The sequence below is a fragment of the Pipistrellus kuhlii genome, unplaced genomic scaffold (assembly GCF_014108245.1).
Source record: "Pipistrellus kuhlii isolate mPipKuh1 unplaced genomic scaffold, mPipKuh1.p scaffold_m20_p_5, whole genome shotgun sequence".
Lineage (NCBI taxonomy): Eukaryota > Metazoa > Chordata > Mammalia > Chiroptera > Vespertilionidae > Pipistrellus > Pipistrellus kuhlii.
Genome location: NW_023425551.1, coordinates 30,988,060 through 31,007,396, shown reverse-complemented (window position 1 = coordinate 31,007,396; position 19,337 = coordinate 30,988,060). Strand labels below are relative to the sequence as shown.

Here is a 19,337-nt window from a genome sequence, read left to right as displayed (position 1 = left end):
TGATGGGGCCACCAGGCGGGGGAGGGGCCATGGGGGGTTGGCTGTGGGAGTGCACTGAGTGTGCATCATAGCAACTGTTTGACTGGTTGTTCCAGTTGTTCTGGTCCACAGGTTGTAACAGCCGCTTAGGCACTTATATAGAGAGATAGTTCTCCATCTCAGTATATTCTCCCTGGTTAGAAGCTCATACTTCAAAGAAGACTTCTGGAGAACAGCTCTAGGCATGCAGAGGAATCCTGGACACACCTACATTTTGTTCCAATTGAGTGATATTATTTTAGAAGTCAGAAATAACCACCATTCATACCATTTAGTGTGTAATCCACACAGCCTTTCTGAAGACTACAGGGGCCAGACCAGGGGATGCATTTCCATTTGCTAAACCTCCATAGTGAACGCTGGAGCAGAGAGGTTTCTGAAGGTACACCGGGCTGAACAAAGCCATGGTCAATGGAGATTCCAACCTACATTTCCTCTACTGCTTACTAAACTGTAACTTCATCATAAGTGACAGCTACTTTTTCAAACTGCAAAAGCATGCATTTCCACAAAATTGACATGATTTCTTGAATAATGATGGTCAAAGTCCCACAAACTGGGTAATGATTCTGGAGGGAGTCAGCCACAAGCTTTGTGCTCTTCTTTTTCACAGGGAATCAGCAGGCACGAACCATGGATGAAATTTACAAGATCGCTTCCACAGAGAGGATCCAGATGTTGGAGAAAGAACTGGCTGTGCAGTTGACTGAACTGAAGTCTCAGATAGCAGAACAGGGGACTCTTCTGGGAACAGCTCATCGAGCTTACAGGTAAATAGTGGTGCCACAAAGCCATAGTCTTCAGGGCATTTAACCCCCACTATCACCCCATAATCTCCATTAGCCCCCCTTTTACGTGGACAACTGGCATTACCACAAGCTCAGACTGCTGTCCTTAAGGTTTTCCTGTATACTAGACTTGTCAAGGCTTTTAGAGGCAATGTCCTACCAAAGAAAATGGGAAAGTGCTCTTATATTTCATAAATACCATTGTCTTAACGTCCTCGAAGCTATTATACAAAATTTCATCTTCCTTAAAACGTTTCCATGGGGACCGATAGATCTATAAACATTAACCTACATACTACTGCCTACACTGCCCCTCAGGTCTCCATATAATGTCTCACGTGTGCTCTAGAACTGCCTGCCATGGCTCCCTGGCCAATGTTTGCAAAGTGCCATCCCAAGAAAGTGATAATGCATCTAAGTTGCTGTGCCCTGCTGTGCCCAAAGCTCCCAAGTCTTGGGCATATTTTACACCACATGGGGAGCACTCCTCTCTTCCTGACCCAGCTCCTCCCACCCCCACTCCCCACCCCATCACTAACCACCCTCCACCCCCAAGTGCTGCTTGTGCCCCCATGAGTCGCAGCTCACAGTGCAACTAACCCTCTCACGACGTGGCTTGCAGCAGTTCCCTAGGTTTAAAGAATTTTTAAAAGTTTGGTTAAAACAATTTCCAAACTATTTCATGTTTGATACTTAAGGGCTATTTTCACCTCCAGATATCTGAGCAAAAACCTAAAATTAAGAACATTTTGTTTAAATTATAAAATAATGGTTTGATCTGTCAACTAGGGCAGCGTTTTTCAACCGCTGTCCCGCGGCACACTAGTGTGCCGCGAGATGTTGCCTGGTGTGCCATAGGTGCAGACAAGGCAAGAATTTTATAATTTTTCACTATTTTGTTTACTTAATATTTCATAATAAAGTAATTATAAAATACTTTCTTTGTGTTTATTTGATTCCTATTCAAGAGAATTACTTTATATATAGTCAATATAGGCACAGAATTAAATTTTTTAACATTTTCTAATGGTGGTGTGCCTCGTGATTTTTTTCATGAAACAAGTGTGCCTTTGCCCAAAAAAGGTTGAAAAACACTGAACTAGGGTGAGATCTAGGCCTGAAACGCAGTGGTGTTGTTAGGGATTACGTTACTGGGAGAAATTTAGGCGGGAGAACAAAGACTCCCCACCTTTGTGCCTGTCTGCACTCAGGGGTTGGAAATAGGGGTAGAAGGAAAGGCTGTTGTGTGGGAAGAAGGAGAGAGAAACTGGCCTGGGAAAGGTTTAGTGCCTGAGGCATAGAGCAGAGAGATTCTGACTAAGACAGAAGCATGTGGCCTTCACTTGTCCCCAACAACCCAGTGTGATATAACATATTTATTTGAAAGAGTTGTGAGAAGTTACAGATCAGTCAGAGCCTATAACCTGATCTATTGCAGCTTCTATAGTTATGGCTCCTGCTGCATGAATCTTTCTGCAGCTCCGTGCCAATGCCGAAGGACATTTCTTACTATAGAAGAGAATGAGAACTGGCCCTAAAGAAAACTTTGCAGGTGAGTAGGAGAGTGGGCTGCTTCCATACAACAGGTTAGATTTTGCTGACTTGTGGGAAACTCTTCAGGAAAAGTTTATTTTTGCCAACAAAGAGCTGATGTTACTTTAGACAGAGGACAAAGCTCCTGCATCAGATCCGGCCTCTACTTCTCTGGGGGTACCTGATTTTTGTGATGGTTCCTTGATTTGTAATGTTAAACTTTGTCATTTGGAAACGTGGGTATAACAGCATAATGTGTTGCGTAAAAACTGTCTGAAACGGCAAGCTATTCTGTTATAAACACTGATAGTTTTGTTTCCTTCTTTCCCTTTGTCTGCTCTGTGGCCCGGGTTTCAGATGGCAGAGTCAAAGCCCCTTGTTATTCAAGCAGATGTCCTGCAGAGGGAGCTAGAGACCTGCCTAACAAGAGAGTACACGCCTGGAAATTTACCTTTGCTTCTCTTGCAGGTAAAAGTCCATTTGCAATTTGAAAAGGAGATCTGGAATTGAGTAGACATGGGTGAACAAAGCTGGCTTTCTGGTGTATCCAGAATTTTCCCTATGTGTGGTTTGCAGACGTTGGCTAGTACAAGCGCTCCTCTTTAACTGTTTCCCTGGGCTGATATTATGAGGCAATACAACATGGACTATGACAGTTTCAGTCCCCAGCAGGCTGTTCGCTAACCTACAGAAGATATTTCTGGAACTCTGCTTTAGGAAAATAACTCATAGTATGGGGTAAACCATTTTCCATGAAGATTATTATTGTAACATTATACTAATAAAAGTGGGGAAATGCCCACATGTATAATAACAGGAGAAAGAGTTAAGGAAAGCAGTGTGGTACTTGATAGAATATAGTTTTTCTTTATTATTAAGTTGTGACCCCTCTGATGTCTCCACTGAATGCCCCAGGTGTTCAATGAGGATTCTTCACACATCTGGTTGGCACTTGAACATTTCCTAGCCAAGTATGAACTCTGAAAACTGTTCCGTTTACAATCCCTAATCAGTTATTCATTGCACAGCCTCGTGGAGTTTCTTCCTTTGTATCCACAGCTTAATAGCAGAAAACTGAAAGAGATCTCTATGCAGATTTCTGGGACCTTTTCTCTGCCTAACTTCCTCTTCTCCGGTGCTCCCCCTGCAAATTCCAGCTGACTCAGCTTCCCAAGCTTTCATTTCTCACTTCTTAACTCAGAGAAAGCGTTGTGCTGTGCTTAGGATTCCTTTTCCTTCCCGAGCAGAAATCCAAGGTCACTGCAGGGCTTATCTCATTGTTTCTCTCAAGAACCGCAGTCCTGCATTGCTTGTTTCCCATGTCAGAGAGCAGTTGCCTTGTATATTTTATCCTATTTTCTAGTTGTTTATGATGAAAGGGTATGTCTGTCCTACTTATTCCATCATAGCTAGTATTATTTTTATTCTTAGAAATAAACATGAAAAAAAAAAAGAGTTGGCTGATTTAACTACTTTTAATTATAAATAAAATTTCTGGTGGAAGGTTAAAAGCTATAATTTTACCTGGAATGTACTTTGTATTTTAGACCCATAACTTCTGTTTTTAAGACATTTTGAGCTCAGCTTTAGGCAAATTTACAGGCTTTTATGTTACTGATAAACTTGTTCATGAACTGATAAATGAAACTATAATCTGTTGGATTGGCAACAGGTCATGTAGATTGAGAAATGCCTACTTGCTGTATTTAAATATGAATGGTATCTTGAGCTAAGTTTTTAAATTTTATGATCTGCATGTAGAAAAATTTCTCTTTCCAAAATAAACTGAAACCTATTTTTTAAAATATGTTTAATTGATTTTTACAGAGAGGAAGGGAGAAGGATAGAGAGTTAGAAACATTGATGAGAGAGAAACATCGATCAGTTGCCTCCTGCACACCTTCTACTGGGGATGTGCCCGCAACCAAGGTATATACCCTTGACTGGAATCAAACTGGAGACCTTTCAGTCTGCAGGTCAATGTTCAATCCACTAAGCCAAACCAGTTAGGGCTAAAACAGATTTTCTTATGTTAGCGTTCTCAAGATTTAATTTGGTCTTTCTATTATAATTGTATTTTGTGTTAATTTTTATTGGTTTTGTTCAAGCATTATACAGAGAGAATTACCCAGCTGGCCCTGAGTAAATATTTACACATGCTTAGGTGGAAGAGATTTTGTCAGCACAGTAAGATCATGGAGCAACTTTATCCTCTTTATAAGGTAGGAAATCCATGAATCGAACCTATGGGCTATTTTTCATATGAAACAAAATGGCTTGTCAATGCATTTTCATTAAGTATAGTCATCATGCCTGTACCTCAAATCTCTAGACTTATTCATCTATATAATTGCAAATTTGTACCCTTTGCCTACCATCTCCCCATTCCCTGCCTCCATCCCCAGTAACCACTGTTCTACTCTTCTATGAGTTCAACTTTTTTTTGTTTAGATTCCACATATAAGTGAGATCATACAGTGTTTGTTTTTCTCTGTTGTTGCAAATATTAGGGTTTCCTTTTTCATGGTTGAATAATCTGCATGGTTGAATAATACCTTTGAGATACTGATTTTGTTTTGTTTTTTTTGTTTTGTTTTTTTGAGGAATCTCCATACTGTTTTCCATAATAGCTGTACCAATTTACATTCACACCCACAGTGTAACTTGTCAATTTTTTAAAAATCATGGCTAAAGATGGGAAAGGAACTGATGGATGCCTGTTCTGCTTATGGCAGATGATAATGGTTCCTATTTTTATAAATAAGATCTGAAAGAACTTTATATAATAGAATATGAATTTTTCTTCATAAACTTATGCTCCTCTACTCTAGGGAAAAGGCTAATAAGCCAACTCCAGTTACCAAATATCCTTACGCACTGACTGTGTACTGGAGTTTCCCTCCTTCAAAGCCCTGAGAATGTGACCACAGCCCTTGTCATTCAAATTCAGAAAATGAAAGAGCCCCTTATTTGGCCTCCAAACTGTATTACCCTGTGCTCAGAAGCAAATGACACCAGAGAATAAGCTCAAAAATAACAAAGGTCTGTCTTTGCATCTCTCTTAAACAGAAACAAGTGGCCTACATTATGCAGGAGTACAGCGATGCCCTTCAGAGAGCTGATAGATTGTCTGTCGCACGAGAAAACTTTCTTCTGGGAAAAAGCAATCCTCCTAACTTAGTGACGCAGGAAGACCTGACTGTCTATACAAAGTGGTTAGTGTGTCACCTGCACTCGCTCAAGACTATTCACCACTACCTGCAGGTACATGAAGCATGGTCATGTGATGATGCAGTGCTCTCCCGGGATGGCCAGCGCAGGGTTTGGTCACATCTGTCACCTAACTTTGGATTGTCAGTTTTTGTATTTGACCTTCTCTACAAATGACAGGAAAATAATGGGTCACTAGTTCTTTTTTTTTTGAAATCTTTTTCTTTTGGGACCACTAAATGAGCTTTGTCTCTGTTGTACTATTTCATATTCACTCTGAAGTTCTTGTTTTCATCACCTTGTTTAGTTTTTATGCTCTTCATTGTAAATTTACTTTTTATTCAGTAATATCTAATGAGGGCCTAATATATGCCATGTACATGTCCTGGAACATGTAGAGAAAATAATAGTTTTTGTTGAAAAGGAATTGGACCCCAGGATGTTAGTAAAATAGACAAGAGAATAGCCAACTGAAATAGAATGTGATTTGAAAAATAGAATAAATATAAGTACAAGGTAAAGAGAGTCACAGAAGAGAGTCCCTATTCCAGGGTAGAAGCATCAAAAAGGAGTGACATGATTACACCCTCTAAATCTTTTCCTATTCCTCTACATTAGTGGTTCTCAACCTTTCTAATGCCATGACCCTCTAATACAGTTCCTCATGTTGTGGGGGCCCCCAATCATAAAATTATTTTAGTTGCTACTTCATAACTGTAATTTTGCTACTGTTATGAATCATAATGTAAATATCTGTGTTTTCCGATGGTCTTAGGTGACCCCTGTGAAAGGGTCGTTCGACCCCCAATGGGATCGCGACCCACAGGTTGAGAACCGCTGTTCTACACCTTATCTCAATGATACCATCAACTACAGAGTACTCAGACCAGAAACCTGACCATCACTTTGACGTTATTTCTTCCCAAGCAATCACTGTGGGGTCTACCTCTGAATTATCTCTCCCCAGTCACATGGTATAATAATGATCTGCTCATAAGTCTGGCTCCCCCACTGGAGTGTGAACTCTTTGAGGTTAGCCCAGGCCTTATTCATTTTTGTGTCCCTACCACCTCACACAGTATCTTGTCCATTATGGGTGCTTGATCAATGTAGAACTGCCTAGAGGTTAAGGTCACTTAGAGCTGGTGATAGCATGGGACCTCCCAGCTCTAGATTTTGCCTCTAATTTGGGCAGGTTACTGAGGCCCACCTCCACCTCCCTGTCCTCTGTCAAAGCGAAATGCTGCTCCTGAACCAAAATCTGGGAGCTTCTGTGAGAACTGAGTTGACATGCAGTCTCTTGGTTGTGCCCTCCTATAGGCCCTCCAGTATCTGCCCATCTCCAACGTGCTGAGTGTGGCTGCTGACGAAGTCTCTGAGGCTGGTCAGGAAAATGAAAAGGTCCACGCCAATGACACCAATCCTGACATCCAAGGGTCTGCATCTCCAGGCCCTAAGGATACCAGCGTTTCTGGTAAGAAATTAGTCTCCTTTCCCTGAGAGTAATGTGGAGGAAAGGAGACTGTGATTTTCCACGTGTGCTGTTCAGGTGCTGTTTTGTCAAATGATCTTGCTTGAAAATTTTCTATATACCAAAAAGTTATATCACCTCAATAAATAAGTGTTAACTTGTGGAAATAAAAATAACAAACACTTCTTTTAGACATTATTGTCTCCACCTTTATAACTAGCAAAGTAAGAGAGGGGGAGAAAAAAGTAATGAACTTGAAATCAGGAGTACTGAGCTCTAGATCTGTTTCTTCTGTGGTCTCATTGTGGGCCTGCAAGTTTAGGTCATTTCCTCTCCTTTGCCCTCAATTTACTCATCTCCAAAATAAACCTTTCATATTATGTGAAGTTTAAGATGTCTTTCATTTTTAAGGTTACATGATTTTAAAAGACTTTCCTTATTTGAATCAGGAAATCTTGCCCTTGCCTTGTATTCCAGATGGCTACGAAACCTGATCAGGGTTCTGTGAGTGATGTTTTGCTTTAGAGTATAGATAGACCTGGTGCTTCCAGAGAAGCAGCTAACCCACTGGGGAATCAGAGTTGGCGTGTCAAAGGAGGAGAGTCCAAACCGGGCACTTGTAGAGATGAGAAGGAGTAAGCAGGTGAAAGGAGGTGAAGACTTCCACCTTCTTCTAATTTTTTGGTTAACTCAGAAATCATACTCTTCATTTCCCATGAAGGCCCATAGGTAGTTCTGCTCCCACCTAGTCATTCCCAGAGGCTCTAATCTGCAGGCTGTGAGAGGGGAGGAGGAGCCTGGCTAGCTCATCTAGAAAGCCAGAACAGGGGATTGTCAAAGAGCCCTGCCCAGTGGGGTGCACTCTGTAAACTGTGGCAGAGAAGGGCAAGGAGCAGAGCGGCCTTCCCCACCGCTGAGGAGGCCCTGCCTCCAGCTACCTCAAAGGACCCTCTCCTTGGTCTTCCTGTCTGGTGTTCATTGGTCTTAATAGTACTGATTTTGGATTTTTTTTTTTTCCAGAGCCAATGAGATCTGATGATGCATTTGTCCTGCCCCAACACACAACAGAAACAGAAGAACTGAAACCTCAGCTCAGGCTCCTGCTCTCTCATTTCAGTATCTCATATGACCTAGAGGAGCTGAGGGGTGCTGCTAAGGAGACAGAACTGTTTTCCTTGGTACTTGATGGACTCTTTCTTAATTTGAATATTGGTATCCATGAAAGACAACACTAGCATTTGCCACGAAATTGCTGCCACAATTGTTTTTAGAGTGATGAAATATAATAGTAATAGGTGAGATTTAGATTAGCAGTTTAACTTGCTCTCAATAAGAGTAATGGCACCCTTGACGAACCAACCCGGACGGTTTGTAGGGTTTATTTTTCTGCAGAATTTAAAGTAAAAGGTAGGTTCTGGTCCATAGTAGATGATATAAATGTAGCCAAGATTTGACAAATTTGCATGGTGGAGTTGTCTAATGTCTAAAAGCCTGCAATCTCAGAGTGTGTTGCAAGAACTTTCCTATTGGCAAAATGCTTTATATTCAATAAAAAGAAAAAGTTTGTACCCCAGCCCTAGTCTAGCACCGTGTCATTGAACTTCCTACACTGAGGGATAAGATTGATATCTGGTCTTTTGAGTATATTAACCACTAGTCACAGGTAGCCATTGAGTACTTGAAATGTGGGTAGCATAAATGAGGAACTAAATTTTAGATTTTATTTAATTTTAATATATTTACATTTAAATGTTGAACAGCAGCACATGGCTAGGAGCAGCCATATTAGACAGCACAGCCTGGGAGGCACCAGCATTAACTGGATGAATCTTTAGCTCTGTGACTCATTGAACTTGCTCAGTTATTCCTACACCTTTATTGAGGCCCTAGTATGTGCTAGCACTGTGGTAGATTCTTTGTGTGTGAGGGGGGATGGGAGGGTAATGAAATATACATAGCATATGATTTTAACCATTTCTGAGTGTATAGTTCAGTGCCATTAAGTACATTCACATTGTTGTGTAACCATCACCATACGGTAGGTTCTTGAGATTCAAGAAGCTTATCGTGTAGTGAGGAAATCATGATACACTGTGGCCAGTGCAATGATGAAGGCACCACCACAGGCTCGGTGGGCCTTGGCCCACTCTGGAGAAGGGAGGAAGAAGGACTGGCATTTTGGCAATAAGAAATTATGTTACAGCAAGCACTGGCAGCCTCAGTCTGAAAGTGAGATGTGCAGGGTTTGGCTGAGGTGCCTGTAAGAATTTTATCAAGTTATAGTATCTGCACCTTTTTCTCTAGCAGCATCCTGGTCAGGCTCAGGCTAGTCCTGAGATTTTCTAGTTTACAGATGGCAATAGAAATAGTGAATATATTTTCAAATCTAGACACCTTTTGCGGTCTGCCTCAAAATACATACAAAGAAATATATTACATCCATCCCCAATCTTTGAAATAGATATTCAGAACAAAGAAAACACACACACAATTATAGTAATGAGCTGACTGAATACATGTGCCTCCTATATATATATATATATATATATATATATATATATATATATATATATATGGTCCTGCTATTGTCATGAGTCATGTTTTATCAATTAGTTTCAAAGACAGTAGCTATCTTTGAAATTGCCTACAATCTAACATACCCATCCCCGCCTCAGTTTCTACTCTCTCCTTAATTCTGTTTAGGTTTCCCAAAAATTTCAAAGCATCTTCAAGAGCAGCAGAGAATGCAAATGTTTCCCGACTATGATCTTGGGACAGCTAACGCAGAGAACTTGGGTTTGGTAGGACCTGGGATGGCTATGAAAAAGAGAGCAAACTGGATTTCCTTTATAAAGGTAAGTAGACCTTGGCGATGGTGACCTGCCTGTCAGTGATGTCAACAGTGTTGCCAAGTACCCTCCAAGCAGGCCAGGCAACCTGGCAGCACCAGGTCATCAGGTCCCTGTTGTCCCCTCTCCTCATTCCCTCAGAAAATTGTCCCTACGACATAGGGTCAGTGCTTTTGTCTCCTCAGGAGAGACAGCTCAGAGAATCTGGTCTTGTGCGCCAGGATCCCCCAGCTCCCTCCTGCCTCGGGTCTAGGGTGAAGCTAGCCACTCTGCTCTGCCTTCTCTGGAAGTTCCCCCTACCCTACCTCTCCCTGTTGGATAGCCTCCCTTCTTGTTGTTAGTCATCTTGCCTACTTGGCTACCACAAAGAATAACACTTGAGGGTATAATTAATTTGTGTAAATCCAGCTTTTTAAGCCAAAACTATTGACTAACTACATACTGTGTGTCAGCCATGGGCCTGGGTGCTGGAGATACACAATTCATAAACAATAAACAAGTTAGCAGATTAACTGAAATGATTTTAGGTAATGATAAGTACAGTCCATTCTTGTTATTTGGGGTAATTATGTTCTATAAAGTTGCCACAAATATTATAGAATTAAAACTGAACTATTGCTCATAGGGAAAATACAAGGGTAGGTTCATCAACTGATCAAGATATAACCTTATTTTACGTGCAGTTTTGTTTAAAGACACTGTTTAATATGTGTTGTTGAATCATTAACATTGAACTCGTGGCCAGCAACACTATAACTCATGCCTGAACGAAGCTTACCAAAGCTCACGTTTCTTCTATAAGACGTATCACTGCCTCCTACACCTAGGAACGCAGAGCTTCAGTACTGTGCTTGGGAGCTATTTTAAACAGAGCAGTCACCAACAAAAAGCAAAAAAGTATAAAAATGGGGCACTAAATAGACCACAAAATGACACTTATTATTTATAGTTTAAGGGCTGAAATAAGAAGAAAGAATATTGCCTTGTTTGACCTCAGATGGAAATGTGGAGTTGGGCAACTCAAATTTTCACCCTTCTGTGCACATCCCTGAAGGAGCAGGAAAGCTCTGCTGGTATTAACTTTGAGGGTTAAAATAAAATTTAATGAGTAGGCAAGTTTGCAAACATGAAGCCCATGAATAATGAGGAGTTGAACCTCATTATTCATGTATTATGCATTCATGTATTATGTATTGATATATTATGAAGGAAGGAAACATCTTAAGTGATAAAGATAGATGTAAGAAAAGGGGAGAAATCATTACTTCTTAGTCTGGGGCTTGAGCAAAGTGGTTGGTGTAGGGCCATGGTTGGCAAACTGTTGCTCGCGAGCCACATGCAACTCTTTGGCCCCTTGAGTGTGGCTCTTCCACAAAATATCACGGCCTGGGCAAGTCTATATTGAAGAAGTGGCATTAGAAGAAGTTTAAGTTTAAAAAATTTGACTCTCAAAAGAAATTTCAATCGTTGTACTGTTGATATTTGGCTCTGTTGACTAATGAGTTTGCCGACCACTGGTGTAGGGGAAGCCATACCTTTTGTTTTAGATTGTTATACAGGCCAACTAAGTATAGGTATCAAGGAGATAGTTAGATATAACTGGCTGGAACTTAAAACTAGATATAAATTTAGAGAGTTATCCACACATTGGTTTACTTATGTAGCCATAGAACTAATTTTTTAAAATATAGCTCATTAACATGAAAGTTGAAATTTTACATGTGGAGTCACAAGAAGTCTTTGTGAGTGGACTTCTCTTGACCCATAAATCAAGTAAAATGCCCAACACTGATGGATATGGGTCCCTCCTGTTCGTGGATGGTGCTCTGCCATCCCAGATGGAGCTACTACACCTCAGAGGCATGCACCAACAGTCTCCCTCCGCAGACTGGGGAGCCCACACAGACCCTTTCCAAGACTTCACACGCTCTAGGAAACTTTCTAGCGCTGAGGCCAGGTTCCTACTCAGAAGGTCCTTGAATCTCTCTGCTTGAAACTTTCATAGAGAACCATTGTGTCGTGTTGTAACTTTATGTGAACATGTTTATACACTAGATTAAGCCAAAATGTGATCCTTGGCAAAAGAAGCTTTTGACCAAACTAAAAGAACAGAGAAGAATAGATGTATTAATGCAACTCCAAGCAAAGTTTTTGAAGGTAAGAAAATAATTGTGTTCCCTTAATAGATAAAATTCTTACTAAAATTGTTCTCAGGAAAACTGAATTTTCTTTCCCTTTTAAAAATGTTAGCCATGAATTTACTGTGAAGGCTTTGTTTGGATCTTCATATCTAATTACCAAACTTTTATAATCTGTTAGCTTTCAGTAGAGAGTAACAGTTGTTAAAAGAGTGGGATCATAGTCCAACTTTAGATTCTGTGTGATATTGGTCTAGTCATATAACCTCCTCGAGCTTTAGTTTCTTCATCCGTGAAACAAAACTATTAGACTAAATTATTCCATTTTTTTTATTGTGTGAAAAACACTTAACAGAAAATTTATCATCTTAAGCATTCTATAGTTCAGTAGTATTTAGTATACTCACATTGTTGCAAAACATTTGTAGAATTTTTATTATTATTTTGTAAAACTGAACATCTGTACCTCCTATTAAACTAACTCTGGTATAGCCATACGATGGGATAGCAGTCAGTTATAAAAAGAAACAAACTAGTGATATGCCCAAAAACATGGATGAATCGTTAAAGAACTATAATCCTATAAAGACTGTATGAGTTCATTTACACAACACTCTTGGAATGTCAAAAGTATAGAAATGGAGAACAGATTCATGAATTCTACAGGTTAAGGAGAGATGATGGGGAAGGGAAAGGAGTGTAACTTCAAAAGAGTAATAGGAGAGATTCTTGTGGTGATGAGTCTGTTCTATATTTTGTTTGTATCAATGTCAATATCGAGGTTGTGATACTGTACAGTACTGTAATTTTGCAAGATGTTAATATTTTATTTTTCTACCTTCCGACGAGGAGAACGAACATTTATTCAGCACCTGCTACATGCCAGGCATTTTTGCAGCAATCTTGGGAGAGACATCCATAGTGATCTTGTTAGGTTGACTTGTCCTGCTTTGCGTTAAAAAGCCAGGACTCCAGCAGGGATGCAAGCCCAGGGCTGTGACCTTACAAAGCCTGTGCTTTCCTCAGACTACCCAGCTGCTTCCTCCTCATCCACCTCCTGGCAGCTTTCTAACTGCAGACAGTTTGTACCCCAAACAGATAGGTGTTTCATTGGTGCTTAGGGGGTTGTAACTATAATATGTGCTCTTATGTGTATTTGAATACTCATTTAAATGTGCTCTTAGGTGTATTTGAATATGTGTATTTGAATACTTACGGTGCTCTTATGTGTATTTGAATACTCATTTAAATGTGCTCTTATGTGTATTTGAATACTTACGGTGCTGAATGGATGAATATACCTAAGGGAATCATGATTTTTTTAAATTGAATCAAGTCTCACCTGGAGCTTCTTTCTTATTCATGTGTACATGACCAAATTCTTGTGAGAAGAAGGGAATAACCCTTCTCCCAACTATTCCTTCTCCTCTGTGTTCTCAAGATTTCCAGCCCTGAGCGAGTAACGCAAGTGCTCCAAGATCACGCTGCAAAGACAGTCACGCTGGCTCCATCTTATCCCACTTCTGTGGCTTCCCAGGGTTTGCATCAGTTCAACTATGACCGAATCTGGGAGAATATTTATAGTAACACCAACCTCTACCAGGTACCACAGGGGGAAATAACCAATAGGCCTTTCTGTGCAACTCACCATCTGTGCGTAGACCTTCGAAATTTATTCCTCCTTCAAAAGGTTTTTCTCATTAGAACCAACCCTGTGAGGACTGCTTTCTGTCTAAATACTCACAATATTTATCAACCATCCAACTCATTTGGTGTTTAGCTGGGTTTGAAGAAAGCGAGGGTTAAAGGAAGTGGTGGTGAAGAGAGGGAAGTAGGAGCACATTCGAGGAGGGAAGTATGAACAACAGTGCAGAGGACAGACTATACGTGGAGTGATCAAGTTTGGTGGAGTGGAAGACTCATGTGGAAATAGAGTGAAGAGAAGATTTTTAGTTGGGGGGAGAGGGCAGGTTGTAGTAGATGCACATAAGTTCCATAAGGAATGTGTGCAATATTATACACAAAGCTATATATTTTTTTAGGAAGATTAATATGGCAGCCCGGCGTTAATTGGACTGAAAGAGGGAGAAATTGAAGGCAGGGAGCTAGTTAGGTAGCTACTACATGGGATAGGCATGAATTTTGGCAAGGAAAGGGAGTTTCTACATGAACCCAGCATATATTTGTCTTTACAATTGTACTATAGCATTTTGAAGCTATAATCTGCTATTGTTTGTTACTCTGTAAGAGAAGAGTCTTGTTTCATTTGCTTGTTTAAGTTGAGAAAACTCAGCGTGTTTATTTATGCTCTGAAGGGAAGGAGCAGTAGAGAAGAAGAGATGGGAGATATGAAAAAGTAAATTTGAGACACAGATGATCCTGGGGAAAAGTGGGGGAAAGAGTAGGGTGGGGAAAAAACACAAGTGGAGGAGTGATTTTGAGAAAGGGACAATGGCATCACTTCCCTTGAGGTGAATGAGGTACATAGAATTATTCAGGAGCTTGTGGATGACCTGCTGCCTTGGAGAGTGAGAAGGAGAGGGAGAGGAAGAGGAAGATGTTCGGGTTAGTGAGTTAGAAGGGGATCATAGTGTGTGAGCAGGTTTCAATGTGGGAAAAGTCACCAATGAGAGGAAAGCATAAGGATGATCATATAGCTAAGAGGGCCCAGCTGACATAAGAGGACACGAATTTGCAGTGAGCCCACTCTGCACAATAATTCTATTACTTTTGTCCCTGAAGACAACTGTAGAGTGAATATAAATGACACAAAGTCGGAAGCATAGAGAAGTTTAGTAAAATTCTAGAAAGAGAAGCACTGTCATGGTCCACCATCCCAGGCTGTTTATGAGAGAAAGAGAAACCTGAAATGGGTTTAGTGAGTTACAGACTGTCTGGAAGCAAACACAGAGGCGCGCGTGCACACACACAGACACACACACACACACACACACACACACACACACACCACAACTTCTACAACTTCTTAATCTGCTTAGACGAGGATCTATAAAAGCTAATGAAACATTAGCCGCACAGATCAGGACCAGATGCTACATCACAGCACTGCTCTCCCTGGTCCCTGTTTTCCCAGATAGTGCGTGCACCCATCAGGGACGCTTTTCCCTCAGCTAGCATCCTGCCAGAGTGGAGAAAACAGCCAGATTATCCCTATCCTCCTGTCATTTCACCATCAGGTATGTGCCACAGTTCAGGAAGACCTTGTACTAACAAGGAGACACCTAACAACATCTGGCTCTTCTACTTCTTGAACCAAACTGAGGGGGAAGAGGGTTGGAAGGAGGGAATGGGGGTGGGGTGGGGGTAAAGAGCAAAAGCAGACTCAGCCCAGGTATCTCTGGGTAACACCTCTGCCCCCTGGCATCCTGGACAGACTGTTTCTTGATGCCAACGTAAACTTCCTTTATCTGGGAAGCTCTGGATTCACATCTGAGGGTCTTCATCACATATCTGTTTTTCTCCTTGGCTGAGAGGACATGGAGAATTAAACTCCTGTTGGCTCAATGAGGGGGAAGGGAGGTGAATGTGAGGGAGAGGCGGGAGGCAATGGAAGATGGAGTCAGAGAAGAGGAGCTTCATGTTTGAAATCATGGAAAAGTGCTGAGGTCCAGGCTGTGGTCGGACAGAGTGGTGGCAGTGCCGAGGGGTACTGAGGGGACAAAGGAGGTTACCTCTGTGGGGTCACTGTGTCCGTGGAAAGCGAAAGGTGCATAGTGAGAGCAGGATGTGATGGCTCAGGTAACTGTCGAAAGGCAGAAAGCACTAAGTTAGAGCAACAGTGTGAGGAGCTCAGCCATATAGTGGCAAGAACTTCTTATTCTCTGCGACTGTTTCCCTCCCTTTGCAGAGAAATGGAAAGCCAGGGTATTAATAAAAGGCAACCTGTGCTTTCACCAAATGTGTTTTGAATTCAGTTGTCCAAATGTTTAAAAAGGAGAAAGAAAGAAAACCACTTCCCCTGGCTATTTACTGAGTTATAAATGTTGCCCTTGGAATTGACCAAAGGAAAAAACAATGTGAGCGCTGTGTTTTCAAGTTGGTTCATGGCAACTAAAGAGATGTAGCATACCTATAGGTTCTACAAGTGGAGCAAGAGGGGAGACTTGTACACACACAAATTACCATACTTACTAGTGTCTGCAAGTTTTCCCCCAGTTTCTCATTCATTCATTCATTCATTCAGTGATCATTACATAATGTTAGCTTTGTGTCATGAATTGTGTTGGGCTCTGGAAACGGAACATGCAAATAAATGAGTGAACCAACAAGAAAATCTGCATCTCTAACTTGTGGGTGCCATGAAGAAATCCACGGAGAAGAGGGCAATGGGGCGGAGAGGAAGATGTGCCAAGATCTTTCAGAGTCAGGGGTATCTGAGCTGAAATTTGATGAATGAGAAGGAGTTAGCCTTGCAAACAGGCTGCAGAGGGGCTTCCAAGCAGGGAACAGAAAATAACACAGCACCCTGGCTGGTTTGGCTCAGTGGATAGAGCATCAGCCTGGGGACTGAAAGGTCCTGGGTTTCATTCTGGTCAAGGGCACATACCCATGTTGTGGGCTTGATCCCCTATAGGAGGTGTGCAAGAGGCAGCCAATCAATGATTATCTCTCATCATTAAAGTGTTTATCTATTCCTCTCCTTCTCTGAAATCAATAAAAATATACACGGAGTGGCCAGATTATTATGATCTCTGAATGCATAATAACCTGGCCACTCAGTGTATATCCTATATAATAAAATACTAATATGCAAATTGTCCCCTCGACCAGGAGTTCAACCAGCAGGCAGACTGGCCAACTGCCCATGTCCCCTCTCCCTGGCCAGGCTGGCCGAACCCCACCCATGCACAAATTCAAACACCGGGCCTCTGTTGCACTGGGTAGTGCTGCATAGATGGCAAGTAGTGGCATCGGCGGGATTGGGCCAGTTGCCTGCAGCCGGGCCAGTTGCCTGCATTCTCGGGAAGGGGGGGGGGGGGGTGTGTGTGGAAGTAGGCTAATAGCCTCTTTAAGGGCGTGACCCAGAAGTTTCATAAAATACTTCCCATTGGCAGTTACATGTCCCCACTTCCTTGCCCATTCCTGAAACAAAAGATGCCGAGGTTTTGCGCTTGGCAAAGCCAGACCAGATCTCACATACACACACACACACACACACACACACACACACACACACACACACACACACACACACACACACACACACACACACACACACTGTATGGCCAGATTATTATGTGTTCAGATCATAATAATCTGGCCACTCGGTGTATTTTAAGAAAATAACACATGTTTTAAGGAAGCAAATTCTAAGGCAATAACCGATAGTTTTCTCTTCACTTCGCATTTTCCTGAGGATGTTACTTGGTGGCCTCCTCAAGAATTACTTCCGCTTTGGCAGGGTCACTCTGTAGAGTATGAGAGCACCAGTGGTCACATGCTGCACTCTGAATGTTGAATGCTAGTCAGAGGAGGTGAGGCTTAAGTAAAAGGTGGCACCTGGGAGGGGTCACAGGAATGGGGTATGAATTTTAAAGCTCTGTTGCTATTTTGCAAGCACGTAGCAGTCAAGTACGAATTTTAGCATCTGTATGCTGGTGCGCATCCTGATTCTGAAGTTGTCAAGTGACAACCAATCCCTCATGAAAAATAACTTTCTTAAGGGACGTCTGCATGAAGGAAAGCAAACCTCATAGGACTGTCCATTTTGACAGTTCTATGTCCTACTTGGGAGACCCTAAGCACTAATTGTGGTGCAACTTCAGAATAGTTTCTGATCAATTCTCAGTGAAAACTGTTCACCAAAACCTTCCTTTAGGGAATTTTTAAAAATAAAAATAAATGTTTTATTTTAGAATAGTTTTAGGTTTGCAGAAAAGTTGCAAAGATAGGACAAAGAGTTCCCAGGTGTTCCTTTACCCCCTTTCTCCTATTATTGGCATCTTATATTACTACTAGAGGCCAGTGCACAAAAATGAGTGCACTCGGGGGGTGGGGGAGTGTCCCTCAGCCCAGCCTGCACCCCCTCACGATCCAGGACCCCTCGGGTAGGGTCCCGAGGCCTGCCCTGAGATCAGGGCCTATCAGAACTTCCCTTCCCCTGGCTGCAGGCAACTGGCCCACCCCACCGATGCCACTGCTTGCCAACTGTGCAGCACTATCCCCACTCCCCTGCCACCGCTGGCCTTCCTCTGCAGGTGACAGGCTGGCGCGCAATGGCTTGGCTGGCCAGGGCCTCCTTCTTTCTTTGCTGGTGGGGGGGGGGGGGTCCAGTCTTGCAAGGGGCCATCTGCCGATCTGATCTCCCCTAACTGCTGGCCTGCCTACCTGATCACCCCTAACTACTGGTCTGCCTACCTGATCATCCCTAACTGCTGGCCTGCCTACCTGATCACCCCTAACTACTGGTCTGCCTACCTGATCATCCCTAACTGCTGATCTGCCTATCTGATCAGGCCTATCCACTCTACCTACCTGCCTGCCTGATTGGCCCTAACTGCTTGCTTGGGGGTGGAGTCAGCCCAGCAAGGGGCCGTGGTGGTCTGGTCTCTGGTAGTTCCAGTCGTGACACCTGTGGCCTTTTATTTTATAGGATGGTACATTTGTCACACCTATGGAGCCAACATTGGTACATTACTATTAGCTAAACTCGACTTTTATTGGAATTCACTGTTTTCTCCATCAATGTCCTTTTTGTCCTCCGGGATCCTATCCAGGGTACCACACTGCACATAATTGTCACGTCTCCCCAGTCTCCTCAGGTCTGAGCCAGTTCCTCAGTTTTTCCGTGTTTATCATGACCCTCACAGTCTTTAGGAGTACTGGCTAGGCCACCTGTAGAATGTTCCTTAATTTGAGTTTGTCTGATTTTTTTCTCTGAGGTTATAGGTTTGGGGGAAGAACACGCCCAGAGGTGAAGTGCCCCTCTTGTCACATCACATCAGGGGCAGACACTGTCAACTCGACATCTCTGGGGATGTCAATCTTGATCACGTGGTTTTCCAGTTTTGTCCACTGTAGAGTTACTATTTTTCTCTTCAAGTAGTTTTTTTAAAATGAATTTTAAACTAGAGAAATAATAAATAAATGTCAAATAATTTTTCTCCATATAAAAATTGACTTCACTGAAAAGTTAATGCTTTAACTTTAATAGGGACTCAAATATTCCACTTCCTCAGAAGTAAACATTGTTATTGCTCTGAGCCTTTTCAATACATTTACATCCATATATATGTCCCCATAAAAAACAGAGAGAGTATGCCCTGGCTGGTGTTGCTCAGTGGTAGAA

General features: G+C 42.0%; 1 protein-coding gene across 1 annotated transcript in view; it reads left to right on the top strand.

Annotated features, from left to right (window-relative positions):
• The first annotated feature begins 672 nt into the window (after window positions 1-672).
• Window positions 673-19,337, top strand: part of LOC118705554 — a 58,210-nt gene continuing 39,545 nt past the window's right edge. Inside the window, 7 exon segments of the mRNA XM_045572902.1 lie at window positions 673-809; window positions 4,525-4,582; window positions 5,430-5,624; window positions 6,891-7,044; window positions 9,745-9,896; window positions 11,946-12,047; window positions 13,470-13,631. Coding sequence (XP_045428858.1) covers window positions 673-809; window positions 4,525-4,582; window positions 5,430-5,624; window positions 6,891-7,044; window positions 9,745-9,896; window positions 11,946-12,047; window positions 13,470-13,631 — 960 coding nt within the window.